This window comes from Sparus aurata, chromosome 13, assembly GCF_900880675.1.
Source record: "Sparus aurata chromosome 13, fSpaAur1.1, whole genome shotgun sequence".
NCBI classification, from domain to species: domain Eukaryota; kingdom Metazoa; phylum Chordata; class Actinopteri; order Spariformes; family Sparidae; genus Sparus; species Sparus aurata.
The window spans coordinates 21,800,878-21,820,016 of record NC_044199.1 but is presented as its reverse complement, the minus strand read 5'-3'; the positions used below and the strand labels follow the sequence as shown (position 1 = coordinate 21,820,016).

At 42.8% G+C, this 19,139-nt stretch overlaps 1 protein-coding gene across 7 annotated transcripts in view; it reads right to left on the bottom strand.

Annotated features, from left to right (window-relative positions):
- sytl2a (synaptotagmin-like 2a) overlaps window positions 1–3,960 on the bottom strand; it is a 43,966-nt gene extending 40,006 nt beyond the window's left edge. For 6 of the 7 annotated variants that reach the window (XR_003986496.1, XR_003986497.1, XM_030438574.1 and 3 more), the window contains exons 1-3: window positions 3,925–3,960; window positions 1,113–1,409; window positions 666–826 (exon numbers count right to left, since the gene is read on the bottom strand). Coding sequence is in view for 4 of the 7 variants with exons in the window: in XM_030438574.1 (XP_030294434.1) it covers window positions 666–826; window positions 1,113–1,213 (262 nt within the window). In the remaining 3 variants the exon portion in view is untranslated. Of the gene's footprint in view, window positions 1–665; window positions 827–1,112; window positions 1,410–3,924 lie in introns of those variants that run through there. The other variant, XM_030438575.1, reaches the window with a different exon arrangement.
- Between the last annotated feature and the right edge of the window lie 15,179 nt (window positions 3,961–19,139).

The window sequence follows — 19,139 nt, the reverse complement described above, 5'->3', positions numbered from 1 at the left end:
GTATTCAAGCTAAAAGTAATTTGATAAATAATGATCTGTGTATTTACGGGAGTTAAAAGCTGACAAAGTTTGTAAGGTTAAAATCATCATTAGATACTGCTTTAAAATGTATTTAATTCATTTACGGTGTTTAAGTATGGGTATTTTACACTTGTTTTCAAGATTGATTTCTAGTACTTTAAAAGATTAAGTATTTGATTTTGGGTTATGTGGATTATGGTTTCTTGGGTTACATTTTTCTTGACCTTCTATTTTTGTTTAAGGTTTTTCACCTTCAAATAAAAGAAAGAAAAGAAAAAAAGCTGAATCTTGGTCATTGAGTGAATTCCAGTCCAATCTTCTGAAGCAAGTTGCCTTTTTAAGTGGAGGGAGCTGCAGTTTAAAGCTCACAAGAGTGAGGGCACTTGCCACACATTGTTTGTCATTTTGTTTAAGTTTATGAACCTCAGCCATGTAGCTGTTCACTAAAGGCTCTTCCAAAGGAGAAGCACTTAAAACAGATTATTTTTCTTCTCACTGAGGCCTTGAAGCTTTTTCTAACTCTTCCCATGGTAAAATATTGATGGACGCTGTCACAGATCTCACTAAACCTGTTTTTGAAGGCATCATGCTCATCTCACAATGACAGAGCGAGAGTGAACCAATGCTGCACATAGCAGACTCACATATAGTCAGCGGTTTCTGTGTGTGTTTCTGTTTCATGGAGGCCCTGATGATGTCAGATCCATGGATTCGATCCTGATGGCGAAGCTGCTTGGTCTCGTAGAACCATTCTCCAGTCATATACCTCAGTTGGCCCCTGTCACTGACAGTCCTCTGGAGGTTCCTGAATACAGAAATGTAAGAGGGAAATGGATATGAACATTATTTCATATAGTATAAACAAATTAAGAATAGAATTTAGTGTCTTTACAAAAATCTACTACAAGAAAACCCAGGTATAAAGCCTCTGCTGTGCTGCAAGCAAAATGTTCACTTGAACCTGGAACTTATAGGGAGCCAATACATGTACTTTCTACAAAGTCTTGACTGTAACAGATCAAACTTGGAGACAAGTTAAGCACCCCACCCAAATCTGTTGAAACATGTAGCAGCTGACACAAGGAACTCACTGGACACGCTGTTCCTCAGCCTTCTTCAGCTGAGCATCCCTTCTCAACACAGCCAGGATGGTCTCCTGCTCCTCCTCCGACAGGAAACTCAGGTCGATCATAGTACTGAGTTTTTGTCTTGCTTCATACAGTTTTTCTTTTCAAGCTGCTGAACGCTTTGTTCTGTTCTCCCAAGTCCAGTCAGTCGTTTACATAGACAGGGTGAGTGGTGCTGTCCACCAGGAAATGTTTGTGTTTACTCTTTAGCTGGAGTTGTTCTCTGCAGCCATATTTGACCCTCTGTAGACTAGTGTGAATCTAAAAAGAATACAGCAAGAATCAAGGGAAATTTCTATCTGAGATTCACATAAGAATGTGAGAGAGACTGTTTTTCTGTTAGTATTCTTCAATAGATTGTTAATAGATGAGCAGAAGATCAATTTCCTTTATTGTGGTAGCTGGGATATGACTTATGTCCCCATCACGTTCAGATTTACTTGAGAAAAAACTTAGGATAAAACAATTAAACAAACAATTAAAGGAATACTTTGTAGAATATGGCTTATCCTTGATTTAAGCTAGCTACTGCTCATACCTGCCAATATTAGGCGGGGAATAAGGGAGATTTTCTGGGGTATCACTATGAAATTGAAAGATTAACTGGGGATATTTCCAATCAGGAGCTCAGTGGGGAAAAAACGGTTAATAATAGGCAGAGTCCTGTGAGTGTTGGCATGTATGTTAACTAATTAGCTCATCAGTTAGCCATAGAGCCAATGGCCCTAGAGTTTACGTGAAGAGTGGGCATGGACAGGAGAGGCATTAAGCAACATAAGAGAGAGATTCGGGCACCAGCAGGGGGTGAGCTGGAATATTTTCACATTTTACACTGTGAACTGAGGAATTAAATTAAGTTTGTATTATAATGAGTTAACAAGGCAATTAAGCTCATCTTCGTATTTCTTTCCTGAGTTTGTGATTTTATTGTGATGGGCTAGGGCTATAAACAATTCCTTGTTTAAGTTCATTTTAAGAAGAATGGGGAAATTAAATCTGAATGTGAAATGGAATCAGATGATATCAGTAAAACATGCAGCAGATTAGTTCTCAAATAAGAACAAAAAAGATCAACTCATGAAACACAGAAAAGCAGTCCACAATGAATACATGTATGGACACATCTTGTTAGAATACAGAGCACTGATTAGTATTGAAGTCACTACAGCAGCTTGATAAAACAGGCTCCTTTGCCTGGGCATGTAATGCTCACAAACTGCAGAATATTCTCTTTAGAACATTCTTCCTTTCACACTCCTCCCTCCCACTGACTATTACTCTTTGTTTTTCTTCTGTCTGCCACAGGACACCAAAAATACAGTATCTCTAAGAAAATAGATCAGTGTTTGACAAAGACAGCAAGGTTGTGATGTCTGCCTGATTAACAACAATACTGATTTATAGTGAAACAAGGACACAACTTCAGTTTGTTTATCTCTGCAGTGCTACATAGGTTCACATTTTTATATAAAAAATCTTTTAAGAAAATTCTCTTCTATTTATTAAATGTTCTCACCAAAAACAAATGATGTCAATCAGCTACAACTTCGACTTGACTTCGTTGTATAAATAGTTGTGGTTACACAGGCTGCCATTGTTTATTCATTACCCAAGTTAGGAAGGTTGTAATCATGTCTTACTCTCAAGTACAAGGCTGCATTAAAACTGAGCTGCAAGAAACAGTTAGTCCTCCGTAAGGTGACTCAGGTCCCTGTGAAAAAAACAGAGCGTGTTCTTTCTTTCCAAAGAAGAATGTTGCTTGTCTTGTTTTCCAAGCTTTGAAAGATAGAAATCTGTTCCTTGTCGTGGTATCTGTGATTCCCCTCATCACTGTCTGACTTCCTTGAGAAAACTTGAGCTTTAAAAAATATACTGTAAATATACTGTCAAAAAGTGATTACCTGACAAGTAATTAACTACCAAACATGCTATTACACTAAGTCCTGCCTGGTACCTCACTTTGTTTCCTCTGTCTCTGTAGCACCAGGTTTCAAAGATTCAAAGCTGAATTGTGGTTACAAATCCTTGCTTGGTTTGCACTTATTGAATACTAAGTCAAAATTAAGCATTAAAAAGCAAAACATAAGTCTTTGGGTTTTTGGCTGTTGGTTGGACGAAATAAGCAAGTTGAAGACATTGCATTGGCCTCTGGGTATTTCTGATGAATATTTATCAAATATTTTTGACATTTTATAGACTCAACAATTATTGATTCATTGTAAAATTAATCAATCGATTCATCAATAATGAATCATTATTGACTGCGGACGTTTAGAATTTAACAGCAGAAAAACAATGTTTTTATCCTCTTATATAGACAAAGTGCTGCATTTGATGTCATGTTCTATTAATATAACTGCATCCATATTTAGATACTATGAGGGTCTAAACAGTAGTTGCTAAAGTTAAAGATCTACACCATATTCCTGTTGGGGGTTTTATAAAGTTTATACAATGACATATATAATGAGTTTGTTGTAACGTGCAATCTGCACATGTCACCACTTGATAATTACAGAATGTGTAGCTTAGCATTAATGTAAACAGCTGAAACTTTTGACTTCTCTGACCAACAGCACTGCTCATTTGGATCGGAAAATAATACTTCTCTTTTCTTTGCTTGGACTTTCACTCAACATTCCTCTGAAACTGCACTGTCATCCCAGTTCTTCATCTTATTAGTGTAAGAATAACAAGTTAGAGGGGAATTTGGAGTATATAATTTATGGAAGAGAGTAACTGTGAAAAGTGAAAAGTTAGAAAGTAGTCAGCTCACCTCTCGCAGTCCTTCCTTGCCAAGTGACAACTAAACTTCAACTGGATTCCGAGTTGCAGCAGGTGGGAGGAGCAGCACACACATAGCAGCAGGAGGCAGCAGAAAGCAGCTAGAAAGTCTGCCTTCAGGTACAGCCTGTTATAACCGGCCTGCTGAAAATCTCATGTCAACATGTCTGAATGGAAACATATTCATCAACACATTGAAACATTTTTAATACATTGTTCTACATTGCTTTGATTTGAACTTGTTCAGAACTTCTTCTTTTTTTACTATTTTTATTTTAATAATCTTGTTTTCTACTTTTAAGTATCTTTTGGAAAAAATGTATGATTGTAGGGCAAGATAGGCATTGGAGTTTTCCTTGATTTGTCAAAGGCTTTTGACACGATTGATTTTGAAATTCTTTTGAATAAGCTTCAATATTATGGTGTCAGAGGTACTGCTCTCAGTTGGTTTTGTAGCTACATGTTTGGGAGGAAACAATATGTCAGGGATCTATCCTCTTTATTTTATATATAAATGACTTTATACATTGTTCTAACATTCTACACAAAGTTCTGTTTGCAGATGATACTAATTTATTCTTATCACACAAGAACATACACAATCTGCAAAAGAATCTAAATGATGAATTGATCAAGGTTCATACATGGTTAAAATGCAATAAATTGTCACTAAATTTAAACAAGACAAACTTTATAATTTTTCGTTCAAACAGAAATCAAAGCAACCTTGAACTTATTGATATTAAAATAAATGACAGCCCTATTGAGAGAGTGAAGACCACTAGATTCCTGGGAGTTCAAATGGACGAGTTCGTACATTTCAGGGGGCATATTGATGTATTAACCAAAAAATAAGTCAAAATATGTCGGATCATTTTTTACGTTGAGGCATTTTTTACCTGGTGAAGTATGGAGTAAGATCGCTGTCAAAAAGACGTGTGCATAATTCTAACATTCGTATTCGTAATGTTAAACTTTTGTGTGCAAATAAAAATGTTGTACACAAAATTCTACTGTCATATACACAAGTCTGAGAAATTGTTTGGGTTAGGATTGTTTTTATGTGAGTATGAATCTAAAAGCTGTGAGTGCAAAGTCTTGTGAACACGACTCTAATTTCTACGACTACGAAGTCCTCACTGTGAACACGAATTCAAGTTTTTGGGTACGAGCAGAAAAGTGTTGAAATGACGTCACGTAGGTCACAGGCAGGTCACAGGCAGGTCACAGGGGAAAATAATCGAACTCCGATTACTCCAAACGCGCATGCGCCAAAGCCTTGGCTAACAGCAGTGGACCGGGTGGAGATGCCAGCTTAGGTGAAACATCACAGGTAAAGTCAATAACGTGTATGTCCAGTATTTATTTATAAAATTGTACAATTTAAAATAATATGCAGTTCACGGACTTACAGACTTACTGCTTTAGCTAGCAAGCTAACGACATGTCGGTGACGCGAAATTTGTGCTACTATTACTAGCATTAGAAGTTGGCTTCTGCTAGTTAATTAGCACTGACCTGCAAAATATGAAATAATTAATTTGAGACATAAAGTTGATCAAAATACGACTTTATCGATAAATTGTGTCAATTTCTGTAAAACAGACAGTTGCTATAGACACCGCTCTGATCAGAGGAGCACAGATGGAAAGAGGCTAAAAATGAACTATGCGGGACATTTGCCTTATGGTTCATTTTTGCGTTAATTAAACAGCTTCAGAGTAATAGTGCTGGTTAAATTAACGACTTGTAACTTGTTACATGGAGAATGGAGCCTCCGACCCGGTTCCCCAGCTCTCGCCTCTGCAGCACCGCGACACAAACGCGCCCCGTAACCCGTAATCTCTTGTTTATGACAGATACGACTACACAATATACACATCATAATGTGTGTATGATAATCCATCGATCCACTGATTGATTTCATGCCGGCTTCCTTGTAGACAAATGCACATGACCGAGAGGAGGGTTAGCAAAGAGGAACAGAAACTGGACTTATATGATGGACAGATTTATGTCAATTTAGCTTGCAAGCTAAAGCAGTAAGTCTGTAAGTCCATGAACTGTATATTATTTGAAATGGCACAATTTATGAAATAAATATTGGATATATACGTTATTGACTTTACCTGTGATGCTACACCTGAGCTGGCAGCTCCTCCCACAGTGCCGGCCCTGAGTAATCTGGTACCCTAGGCAAGATCATAGCCATCAATTTCACAATCAATGTTCATACACTCACACAGAAACTGCATGTATGTATTCAAGATTTTATTTATTTTAAGTCAAAAATATCACACCAAATAAAAACCGAAGAAAGAAACAAGTGATAAAAATACAATATAAATAAGGCATTGCACAAACATTATTTCTCAGCCTCAGAGTGCCGTCTCTCTCTTATCTATTGTCAGCCACTTTGCAAAACGACCTCCAACTCCTCCATGTTGCCATGTGATTATTGTGTTCCTGGCCATCCTCATGAACCTTCAGCAAGTGGCTTACATTTTTCCAGTCCTTTAGTCCTTCCTTATTAAGTCTGTATACTTTTGGAGAAAACATTTAGCAGCAGAAGCAGTGCAAGCTATCATTTCTGTTTGAGTACATCAGCCAGCTTCTTTTGATTTTTTCAGCATTGACTAAGACTCTGCTACAAAAGTCATGTTGACACTCTCCCATCTTTGTTTTTGGAAAATGAGTAACTGCTTTTTTATTTGAACTGGTCCTCTGTGAACTAGTCAGAAGAGATGTCCAGTCAGCCTTTAGTCCTGATGCTGTGTCACTGGGCTGTGTTGCGGTAGAGGGACAGGAGCACCTGGTGCTGTGTCACTGGGCTGGTGAAATATTTTAAAACTGCATCTGAAGAGAGAAGAGAAGTATATGTGACCACTGCATGTTACATCTTTCTATAAATGCACGGAATCACTGTCTGTGTGTGTGTGTGTGTGTGTGTGTGTGTGTGTCTGTTGGTCAAATATCTCTGCGGATAAGGATCACACTGACCCGAGACTTTCAACATGGCTGCTGCGTGGTTCAGTGGTGTGCATCTAAGCATTTGTTTGGACTGCAATGATACCGTGAATAAAGTATTTCATAAACGCTTTACACATTCCGCTGAGCATTGTCCACCAGAGCCACCACAGTCACGTGCGCACCAGAGCCAATCACTGCACACCGTGGCCATGTGCGCACCAGAGCCAATCACTGCAGAGCTCAAGCCCACGACGTACCTGAAGAAACAAGCGGATTTATACCTGCAGCGGCGCGAGCTGGACCGGGATTTTGCCGGCGGTTCGGTCCGTTCTGTTCTGTGCATCTAAACTGACTGTTGTGGATTAATGAGATTAAACGAGTCCGGACCGAGTCTGTTCGGGTCTGAGGAGATCCGGAGACGCGTGGACAACACAGTGGAATCGGAATCTGTGGATGTTCATGTGTAGCTAGCCGCTAGCTAGCTGCTAGCCGCTAGCTGCTAGCTACACGGCCCACCTCCCGAGGCGACGGACCGGCCGCATCGGCACGTCCAAAACCGGACCTAGGGTAAATAATGTCCGCCACGCTTTTTCGCGAACATTGCCGTCACGTTTGCTTTGTGTCTGGTGCAGGAAGAAAGGGTAAAAACGGGCTTTTGTCACGAAAGTGTCCAAGCAGCAAGTTTGGTTGTTGAGGAACAGGAAGTTGTGGGAGGGACCTAGGCGGATGATTGACATGCAACGACGGTCGGTGTGTGTGAGAGTTGAGAGTTTTGTTACATTTAGCGTGTTTGGAGTGTGTAGTTAGTGTGTTATGTAGTGTTTGGTGTAGTGTGTTTAGTGTGTAGTGGAGTCGGTTTTTTGTTTAATGAGTCAGAACAATGAGAAGATGCTGAATGTGGAGCATTGACTTCAGAACAATGAGAAGATGCTGAATGTGGAGCAGGCAGTGCAGCTCTCAAGGAGCACAGGCAGACCTGAGCATTGCCTGCATTTAAATGTAAATAGTTACATATAACTTTGTAAATTTTTTAAATGTATGCACAAATTTAGCAAATAACAATTTATATTTGCATCATAAGTAAAAAAAAAAATAATGGTTTGTTGTAAATATGTTTATTTGTGGTTTTCACAGTAAAAAAATCAAACTTTTTCTACTCGGATTTTATGGGTTTTTTGTGATTTTAGGTCATTGTGTTAATACAGTTTGTCAAAATAAAAAAAATAACTGTACAGTCACACATGTGAGGTTGTGCTAAAAATAATGACACCAAGTAAATAGTTTTTAGGGTGAAATATAATGGCAAAATCAAAAATAGTCAAAAACAGCCAATTATACCCTGGAATATCAGATTTCACAGAAAACCTAAATATCCCTGATGTCCCACCTTCAAACACAGCCTCATTTGGCCATCCATGAAAAAGCTCCTTAACCTCCCACTTTTTTTATAGGAATACACTTTTGTTACGGGCACTGCACTAGTTTTAATAAAAAAACAAAAACAAAAACAGATGCTTGATGTGTGCTATACATAAGACTAATAATGAACATGTGATGAGATTCATTCAGTTTATTGTCATTGCAATACAATTTTATATATATATATACATATATATATATATATATTTATATATATATATATATACGTATATTCATTCACCTATGAATGATATGGGAAAGCTAAGATGTGGAGTATTAACAGTAATACACTTTAACAAACATATACTGTGACACAATAAACCAAAGGCTTACAACTACACTATTACAAAGGGGATGGAAAACTACTAGCATTTTAACTGACATACAAGCTGGAAAGACACCTGTAAAATAACACCTGAACAGGCCCAATGTTAACTTTCCAAACGTCCCTGATGAATTTAAGGTGGAGTAACATTAACACACGGCGACTCGAACTATTTATTGATTATTAAACAATGCTGCTATCGTCCGACGTAAGCTAGCAAGCTAACACACGGTAACTACGATCATTAAACTATTAATTTCCTTTCTCTTCATCACATTGACGTTACTGTACCTCTATCTTCTTCACGTCTTCCTCTTCTTTCCTTCTTTTCCTTCACTGGGCACCGGATTGTTTCAGTCTTTTGGACCTTGTGGTTCTGCTACAGTTTCAGTAAATCTCTCTCTTGGTCTTGGGGTCTTGGTCCGGTCAGATTCCGGTAGCTCGCCTCTCGACCCGCCCCTCTCACAGAGGACAGGTACAGTGCAATGTTTGGAGTGATCGACGTTCGATTATTTTCCCCTGTGACCTGCCTGTGACCTACGTGACGTCATTTCAACACTTTTCTACTCGTACCCAAAAACTTGAATTCGTGTTCACAGTGAAGACTTCGTAGTCGTAGAAATTAGAGTCGTGCTCACAAGACTTTGCACTCACAGCTTTTAGATTCATACTCACATAAAAACAATCCTAACCCAAACAATTTCTCAGACTTGTGTATATGACAGTAGAATTTTGTGTACAACATTTTTATTTGCACACAAAAGTTTAACATTACGAATACGAATATTAGAATCATGCACACGTCTTTTTGACAGCGACCTTACTCCATAGTGAAGCACTTGTAACATTATATTGGTCATTATTTGAGCCTCATCTTAATTATTGCAATATTATTTGGAGCAATGCATTCCCCAGCCACGTAGGGAATTTGACAATTCTGCAAAAGAAAATTATTCGAGCTATGTCTTGGGCTAAATTTTGACGCTCCTTCCGACCCGCTTTTTCATCACTATGGCCTTTTGAAAATTACTGAACTTAAATACTTTTTCATAATGCTTGTACTATGTTTTGTGTTGTTAATACGCTCAATGAAAGATTTTGTGACCTGATTCCAGTTCCTTTCCTCTGCATTCATATCAGACTAGGAAGAAGCATTTTATTAAGGGAAAAAAACGGAAACTCAAATGTACCAACCTCAGTATTGTTTGTAAAGGTCCACAGGTATGGAACAATCTTGATAGAGACATGCAAATGTCCCCATCTATACCTGTTTTTAAAAATAGACTAAGGAGGCATCTGTTGCTGAAATACTCTCAGTCATGATTCTGATATGGCAATTTCTCTGTCCTACACTGTAACATAATTCTTTCTGGACTGTTGATGACGTGACCACTTGGACCTGGTTAGGAGCAGGGCTTAGGTTAATTATCAGAAAGTTTATGTTCCTGTCAGAGATCTGGGCATGGTTGACTCAAGTCACCGTTTTAATGACTTGCAACTTGACTTAACAGAAGACAAATGACTTGAGAATAGACTTTATAAAAAACTTTTTTTATTAAAATTGAAAATTGAAATTATGACTCAAATAATTTTGCTGTGTTCATTTTATGTTGAGTATTCGATTTATTTTGAAGGGTGTTAATTCAAATAGTGGGTGGGAAGAATAAATCTGCACACCTAAATCTGTTCACAACTGAGATATTCTGCAAACAGGCAAACGTACGTAAAGTTCAATGCTGTAGCCTGGTTGTTAGTATTTCACTGTGCAAAGTGATGGGGAGGGAATATTGTTTGATTGAGAAGAGACTAAGAAATAAATACGGTTTTAGAAAGTTATTTGTTTTTTGTTTGACTCAAATAATTTAATTTGATATAATTAATTACAATATAAATTAAATCTAGTTTTTGTACTGTTTTAACTTTTGAAAAAAGCACAACCCATTAACACCAGATAACCACTGAACATACATTAAGGAAATAATAATCCATCAGTTATGGGAGATTTTTGCAACCCTGGTAGTCTACCTAGCATTCTCTTTCCTAACTGTATGTGGTCGTTATGTGGTGGTCATGGATTGTGCTTAGTACTGCAGTGAACGGGGTACAGAGAAAGAGCGAAATTTAACCACCTAAAACAAGGCTCACCTAAAAAAAATCTATAACAGTTCAAGTGTACGTTGTATAGAGAAAATACACACCGCTTTCCATCGCCTTCAGACCGGCCTTTCTTTTGGCACTACATTTTCTTAACCGTAGTAGGGGTGGGCAGATCGATCCAAATATTGATAGTATCGATACCAAGGTGAGTATTGGTATCAGATCGATACTAGCGTGATGAGATCGATATTTTTGTTGTAGTTTCTCTTCTATAAGTTCAGCAAATCACTCGTTTTTCTTCACAGTTTGTGTGAGCGCAGCGTCTCTCTTATGTGCAGCGCTCCCCTCCACCTCTCTCACTCCGCTCACTCAGGTTCACTGTGCTCGCGCTGCTCGCAAATCACCTGTCGCTAATGCATAGGGATACGTTGGTTCTACGGTTGAGAAAATGTTTAATATCTACTTTATATGACCCCACTTCAAAAAGCCTGAACTATCCCTTTAAGGTTTTCTTGCAGTTGGTTTGTATACACAAACAGGCCAAGCCAGAGCTGATACAGCAGATTGTGAGATGTATTTGCCCTGGTAAACACAAAGACCACTTTGGCTGTTGCAACTGCGCTATCTCTGGAAGTGTTACGTCGAAATAACAGGCTAGTTGGCAGAGCAACAGCAGGGCAGCCTGGTGGCAGCAGATGAGGGGCTGTTGGGGACATATTAAGAATTATCTCTCACATACATATATACCAAACTAATTTACATACTATACTGAAAACCACACACTCATACAAGTGAAAGGTTTTTTCACATACAACTGAAACAGCTGAAAAATGATTTCCCCACATATACAGATGGAAAGCTCACACACACACACAATGCTCTCATATAGTATTGTGAAAAGTATTTCAAACACACTCATAAAATGCTCTTATAAAGTATTGTGATAAGCTCACACACAGACTAGTAAAATGCTTGCATACACAGCTAATCATTTTACAAACACATGAAACAAAACTCATACCATACTGAAAAAGCTCTCACACACAAGTGAAATTCTTTTACACTGACAAGCATTTCAGTTAAAGTGGAAGTTGAATAAGAAAAACAGTGTCACTCTTCAAACCTTTAGGTATCTTCTGTATTTTACTGTTTCCTCAAGTCCTCTTCAGGTATTTCAGGAGTTGTGTTAAGTCACTGCTAGTAAAGTCCCAGCATTTCCTGATGTTGCTGCTTCATAATAAATGCTTTTAAATAAAAAAATAACAGGAGTTTTATTGTGAAGAATTTATAGGAGATGAATGAATAGGTTTTGCCACCAAATTAATTTTATAAAATTAAAGTAGGGTTGGAGTTAGGGTTTCAATAGTGTTGCAGGGAGGAAGGGTGTTCACAATTGCTCTTCAGACCTCTACACAAGCCAAGCACATCATCAGTTAGAGCCACACTTTCAAGCGGGAAGCATTATTGTAATGGAAATGCAAATCCTTGCCGCGCCGGGCTGAAGTGCCAAGTCAAACTGTGTAGAGCCAGCCTGGCAGGAGGAGATACCTCACCTATATAACCTGACTATACGTCATCCATGCAGGGCTTTTGTTTGGTTAAATTTAGTAAAAGTTATTTGCTACACTGCACTACACTTATGAACACACACACACACACCCATACACTTCAAATACCACTGCTGATACTGACCTACAAACTTGATCTTATTTTTGTATATAGTTGTTTAGATTAGACCAATACACTCTTTTGTTAATTGAAATCTTCTGGTGTGGTCTCTCATATTTTGTCTGGACCCAGAGCTGGTTCATGACAAAGTGGGGACTTGTCAGCTAAATAGACTACTGGTTTTTGGCTTGGTTAAATTTCAATGGGGGACTCACACAGATAGTTGTCTTGCTGTTTTGTAAGGAGAGTTTGCATCAGCCTGTGGTAACCTTTAAATATTTAGTTTTTTTCATAAATGCTGGTCATTTGTATGGCATTTTGTTTTGGAGTTCTGTTCCCTTGGTAGGTTAAGACAGCGGGTTCTGTTTAGGGAACTCACTGTGTTCTCATCGATAGTGTGGTGGTGAAAGTAGGAACCCCTGAGTGGCTTCTGGAGGGTCACTTGGTTTAACCAGTTTCTTTTCTACCCACTGATTGTGAGTGTATAATAACCACTTGCAAGTGGCCACTCGAAGACTAGGGTTGAGGTATTAGTTTTGGTGAGATTTTTTTGAAGTTGGACAATGTGGTGTTGACTGTCCTATACTTTTTGGTAAGTAAACAAAAATGGGATCTTTAGTAGAGGATTTTATTAGGACACCTTCATAGGAGGTATTGGAGCAATGTACGAAGGACAAATTATTAAAGCTTGCTGAGCACATATTGAAGTGACTGATAAGCCTTTGAATGAAAATTTAAAAATCAGTTTGAAAAGTGAAATGGTGGAAAAAGGAATCCTGTCTGGTGGCGATCTGGTTAAACCCAGTATGTCTTCTCCTGTTGAGACCCCTGCAGGTTTAACGTTTGAAAACAGAAGGAACTTCTATTCTTGAAGTTTGACCATGAAAGAGTATTGCAGCACAGGGAGTTGGAGCTTGAACAATAGAAATTAGAGCTCATAAAAAAAGGAAAATTGTTGGTTGGGGATGGTGTTTAGGAAAAAAATGCATTTAATGTTGCAAATAACTTAAAACTGTTCATACTGAATTTGTGGGGTTTTGGTTGTTTAATTCAATCAGTGGTGTATGGCGACTGAAGTCCAAACTTTTCAGGAATTGTGTTAGTTGATAGCACTTGTCCAGAACTCTGCTGCTCGCCTGCTCACCCACACCCGCACCCATGACAAAATAACGCCTGTCCTTCAGAAACTCCACTGGCTCCTCCATCAGTGTTGGGTGTAACCAGAGACGTTCTACTATTGTAGAGTGTTAGATCCCGAGCTTTACCCCTGTCTGGTGTCTGGCAGGATTGTATGTTGTGAGTGTGTGTGTGTGTGTGGGTGGCTGCAGCTGTGTGTGTGTGTGCATACTGATATCTCTCAGCCAGGAGTAGATGGATCTCAACTCTTCTGACACCCCCTTCTTGAGATCAGGCATTGCTGGCGGCGTCCTAGTCGATCCAGATGCATTCACCGGCCTCGTCTGAGCCACCAGGTGAGTCCGTCTCCGGTATTGGTGACAGACACTGGGCATCGATGATGATGATGGACTCATCCTCTGATGATGGCCCTGGCTGGGAGCTGTCAGCCTCCATCACATTTCGGTCAGATGGTGATGACACAGCCTTGGATGCCCCGCCATCTTGACTCTTTGCGGCCCCTTCCCCATCTCCTTCGTCGACAGGTGGATCTGCTGGTTGCTGCCGTGACTGCGCTAGTCCTTCGATGGCAGGCCCCAATCCGCCAGGCGCGCGTTCCGATGGTCCGGGCCCGGTGCTGTCGACCTCCATATCCACTGGGTCGGGTGGTGCTCCTATAGCTGCGATCACGGCATCGACCTGACCCCCCCATGGCAACTTTCCCATCTTCTAGCTGGACGGGTGAGCCTGTCGATGATATTGGTGACAAGTCCAGGACCTCGAGCAAGGAGGGCCCGGTCTCATCCCTGCAGGGGGTGCTCCCGGCCGAGGATGGCCTAGGCATGGCGTCATCAACCTCCATTTCCGACTGGTCAAGTTGCCGCCCTATAGCCGCACTCATGTCGCTGGCACTCTCATCAACCACCTCCTCCGCAGTGAGATCAATTAAACCATCTTTCTGCTTCCTCTCGGACACCGATGAGGTGTCTCTCTCAGGTACTTTCGGGGAAGGCTCTGGCGTGTCAGGTTCTGACACGTTCTTGATAACTCTGATGTCCACTCCCACCGAGTACACTCCTCGAAATGGGACCATGACCATCTGTACTGACACTCTTACCCTCAAGGTATGTTCCGGCCTTACGGGTGTGGCAGCCAGAGTGCCAGGTGCTTGCATGACACCATTACGATGCCACGCCTCCGGGGTCACAATGAATTCCGCACTCTTCTCTCTGGCTCTGGCTCCAGCATTACCCCAGGCATCAAGCCCAGTGGTCCAGAAGTACAAGTTTGTGCCCCTAGCTCCTTCCTCTCGAGGGACCTCGGGTAAATCCCTGAGCAGGGTGTCCTGGCCTTTAACAACCTCGTCGATCAGGTTCCCCCAGGTGGTGATCTCCCATGGTCCCTCCCATCCATTTTCCTGCGCCAATTTCCTCATGTCATCAGGCATTTGCTCCAATCCTGACGTGTACCTCGGTCCTGCCAGGTCCCGATATACTCTTATCACCAGTGGGACCTGGGTGGTGGTCAGCGGAGGTGTAGCCACCTGCCCGTAGAGGGGACTGTATGGCCACGCTGCCTGAACTGCTTCCTCCAAGTGGGACTGGCGTCGGTGTCCTGCCTCCAGCCCATCCCCACCATCCCTGAGTTTACTCACCCCCAGGGGTGGGTACAGTGGCGGAGCGGAGGGACATCCCAGGGCTTTGTTCCGGCGAATCCCGTCCCCTGCAGCAGGACCCTGGCTTAAGATCGCACCACCCATAGGATGGTTGAATGACTCCAATGGATCCAGGAATCTCCTCACCTGCCATCCTCTCGCCTGACCCACCTGAAACAGCCTTCCGCTCCTGAGAAGAAGGGAACAGCCGCTGCAGTACTGGACATATTCACCATCCCACTGGCAGGCACACTCAGCTGGTTCATGCCTCGTCCCCCTCAGATCCCACTGAGTGAGAATGATCAATCGTGGCAGGCTCGTAACTCGACATATTCCACAGATGTAGGCATCCATGACTTTAACAGGTTTGTAGTCCATTCCTCTGAACTCCCCTTTGGCCCCGTCGGGCCTTGCAGGTTTCCCATGACCTGGTCCTTCCCATCGGATGGTCAATGTAGTGGGCTTCAAGCACACTACGCAACAGTTTTTTTTATCTCCCTCCACTCCAACACCTCCTTTTCTTCTGACAGGAATCCCTTTTTGGCATAATCCAATTTCTTCAGGGCTCTGCCTGTCCAGAGCCCCGAGGTTGTTCTCCTCATGGTGACCACCCCATATACAGTGGCCAGTCTGATGTAGGGTGGCAAGTGATGTGTGCTGCTGGCCATTTTGAATTCCTGGTTCTCTTCTAGCTAGGAATTGGCTTAAGCTGCTCCACCCCCTGGATTCCTTTCTTCTTCAACAGTACTGTATTACTATCCAGTATCTGCTTCACAATGTCAGATGCTTCATACTTTGCTTTTACTGCTGTACCGGTGGGGTGGTCACGTGCCTTGACCCACACGCGTTGTCCAACTTGAAATGAGACCTTCGGGTCTGGAGCCTTGTTTTTATCTCCAGAGCCCCGCCCCACCTCGAGTGACGTGAATGAACGATGATTCAGTTCCTCCGCTGGGGAGGGCCTTTCCACCCGATGTCTGTCATTCAAGGCTCGCCCAACCTCCACTGCCTGCATACGCCATTCTTTGGAATTTGCATTCTTGCCCAACCAGTTCTTTACCAAACCAATGGTTCGTTCTACTACCCCGTTAGCTTGAGGGGTGTAGGGTGGCGAGTAGACTCTCATTACTCCCTCACGCTGACACCACTGGTCCACCTGGGCATTACGAAAGTGAGTACCGTTGTCTGTTCGCAGCTCCTTGGGCACTCCAAGGTTACTGCAGACCTGGTCCAGCATGCTAATGACACTGTTTCCATTAGCCTTTCGTACTGGTTTAACCACCACATATCCTGACATTGAATCTACTAGCACCAGGAGGTATTTCTCACCTTTCTTCCCTGTCACTCCCAGGGGGCCAGCCACATCCATGCAGACTGATCCCCATGGGACGGTGCTCTTTATGGTCAAGCCATCCACCCGTCGTCCTCGGCGCCCTGCGTTGTACTTCCCACATACTTCGCAATCTTTGAGAACACGACGGACACGGCTCCCTGGAATCCAGAGTTGCTGCTTTTCCATCTCCTTCCATGTGGGTAAGGTGCCAGCATGCCCTAACGATGCATGCACAGCCTGCACCACTTCCTGCATGGACACTTTTGGGACCACCCTTCCTCTGGGTGACTCATCCCACTCCTCAATTCCGACAAAGACGATCTTTCTCTGCTGCACGTAGCGGTCCACTTCGTCGTTTTCCCGCCAGTGAGCTCCTTCCTTCACGTGGGCTCTCTGGTGCACCACGTTCAGGTCCATATTCAGCCGTAACTCGGCTATTTTTTTCCATAAGTCTTGGTGGGCTATTACCTTACCCTTTGCCCCCTCAAACCCATTCTCTTCCCAAATGGTGAGGTCCTCATTCAAGGCATGTGCACAATAGTAGCTGTCTGTTATTATCTCAGCCCTCTTTACCTTCCTCTTCTCCAGCTCCAGCAACCCCTCCAGAATTGCGGCTACCTCTCCCGCCTGTGCACTGCCGGTAGCTCGACCCCTCTGCCTGAAACATTCCTTCCCGTTGTGCTTGAGGATAAATCCCCAGTGGGCTGTATCATCCCGACCCTTCCTGGATCCGTCTGTATACAACGCCCATTCATAAGGTTTCACCTCTGCGGGGTCCATCCTCTGCGGTCTTTTGCTCGGTGGCTTAGTTGGGCCGATATCTAGGTCAGGGTCCAGCAGGATATCCTCCCACCGTCCCCATCTTGTGTTCGTCGCCTTGGTGCTTTCAACTGTACCTTTCCTGAGGTACCGGTGGACTTGACTCTGGGTGATGACCCTGATCCCCTGGCCTTGGGCCAGCTCCTTCAGGACTTGGCCAGGACTGCTAGCTCCTTTTCTTCCGGTGGATATTTCCTTTCCACCGTTGATAAGGTATAGCTCCACAAGGTCACCATTCCCCCCTCCTCGTTGCTCACCCGCAGCACCACGTCGTCGTCCTCACAGCTGACCTCGGCCACCAGCCTACTGGTAAGGCTTCTCGGCTCCAACCTCACGGCGGCCTGAATGGCAGCCTGCAACTTCTCCAGGTTGTCCTGGTCTGTAGCCGACCATTCCCAGTTCTTCCTAGGCCCACCGTTTCCATCTTCCTCTTTCTTTTTAAGGCAGGCGTACAGGGGCCTGGCATACTTCTGGTAGCTGGGGACGTGGTCTCTCACATAGTTACATAATCCCAATATTTTCTGTAAGTCATTTTCTGATGTAGGTGGGCTGATCTGTCCCACCTTTTCTCGATAAGCTTCTGAGAGCCCCAAGTCCATCGAGACCTGGAACCCCAGATAGGTCACTTGGAATTGTCCAAACTGGCATTTCTTTAGGTTCAGCTTCAGTCCTGAGGTCGTTATCCTTTCCATCACCTTTTGCAGCTTCTCCAGGTGTTCGTCCTCGGTGTCGTCGGCGATGAACACATCATCGATGTAGATTGTCATCTCCAGGCCGCTCAGAACGTCCATCACCGCTGACTGAAAGACGTTTGGGGAGTTCTTATACCCCTGCGGCAACCTTTGCCACACGTACGCCCTTCCTCTGTGGGTGAAGGCTGTCTTCCCTTGTGATTGTTTGGATAGTCTCAGGGAAAAGAATCCGTTTGCTAGATCTATGCAAGACTTGAACTTCTTTACCTGCAGAGTTTTCAAAGCACCCTGAGGATTGATCAGACTTGCTCTGTTTGCAACAGTTCGTCGATTGAGAGCCTTGAAATTGATCACAGGTCTCCAACCCCCTCCTGTCGCCTCAGGCTTTTTTACTGCCTGGATCGGGCTGTTGGTGACTGGATTTGGTTCCTCTCTGATAATCCCAAGGATGTTTAATTCCCTCACGATCATATCCATCTCTGCGACAGCCTCAGGATTCAAAGGATATTGTCGTACTGGTGGGTGGACTCCCCCTTCAATGGTGTGAACATAGTTACTTCCTAAATCCCCACAATCGTTCTTGAATCGAGCAACGCTAGCATGTGAAATCATCCACCGCAGCTTCTCCTTCCCAGCCGGAGAGAAGTCGCTTTCTTGCACCCTCTGCTCAGTCTCCACAGGGATGTCCACCTCTTTGTACCAGCTCTCAGGTAATCCATCACCTCCAGTTGGTCCAACGTGGATCAGCCTAGTCCGCAATTTGTCCAGCTTCCTCCTCCACGAGCCTCGAACTCTACTTACTTTGCTCAATTCTTCCAAATCTTTTATTGTAATGAGATTATACGCCATATAATCTCCTTCCATATGCCATATGCCATATGGCATTTTATCAACAGCCCTGTTGGCAAGCTGGACTGCAAGGTGCCCTGCTGTCTCAAGGCTTCTGCGGGTCATTGACACCTCTGCCCCTGTGTCAACCAGGTAGGGGGTGGCCTCCACCGTCGCGTAGATTTCATCCCCCACCCAGTAGGCATTTTCAAGGGTGACCCGCACCTTTCTGGCCATTACTTCCTCGGCCCCATCGCTGCTGCGTTGCGGGACTCATAGAGGGCCT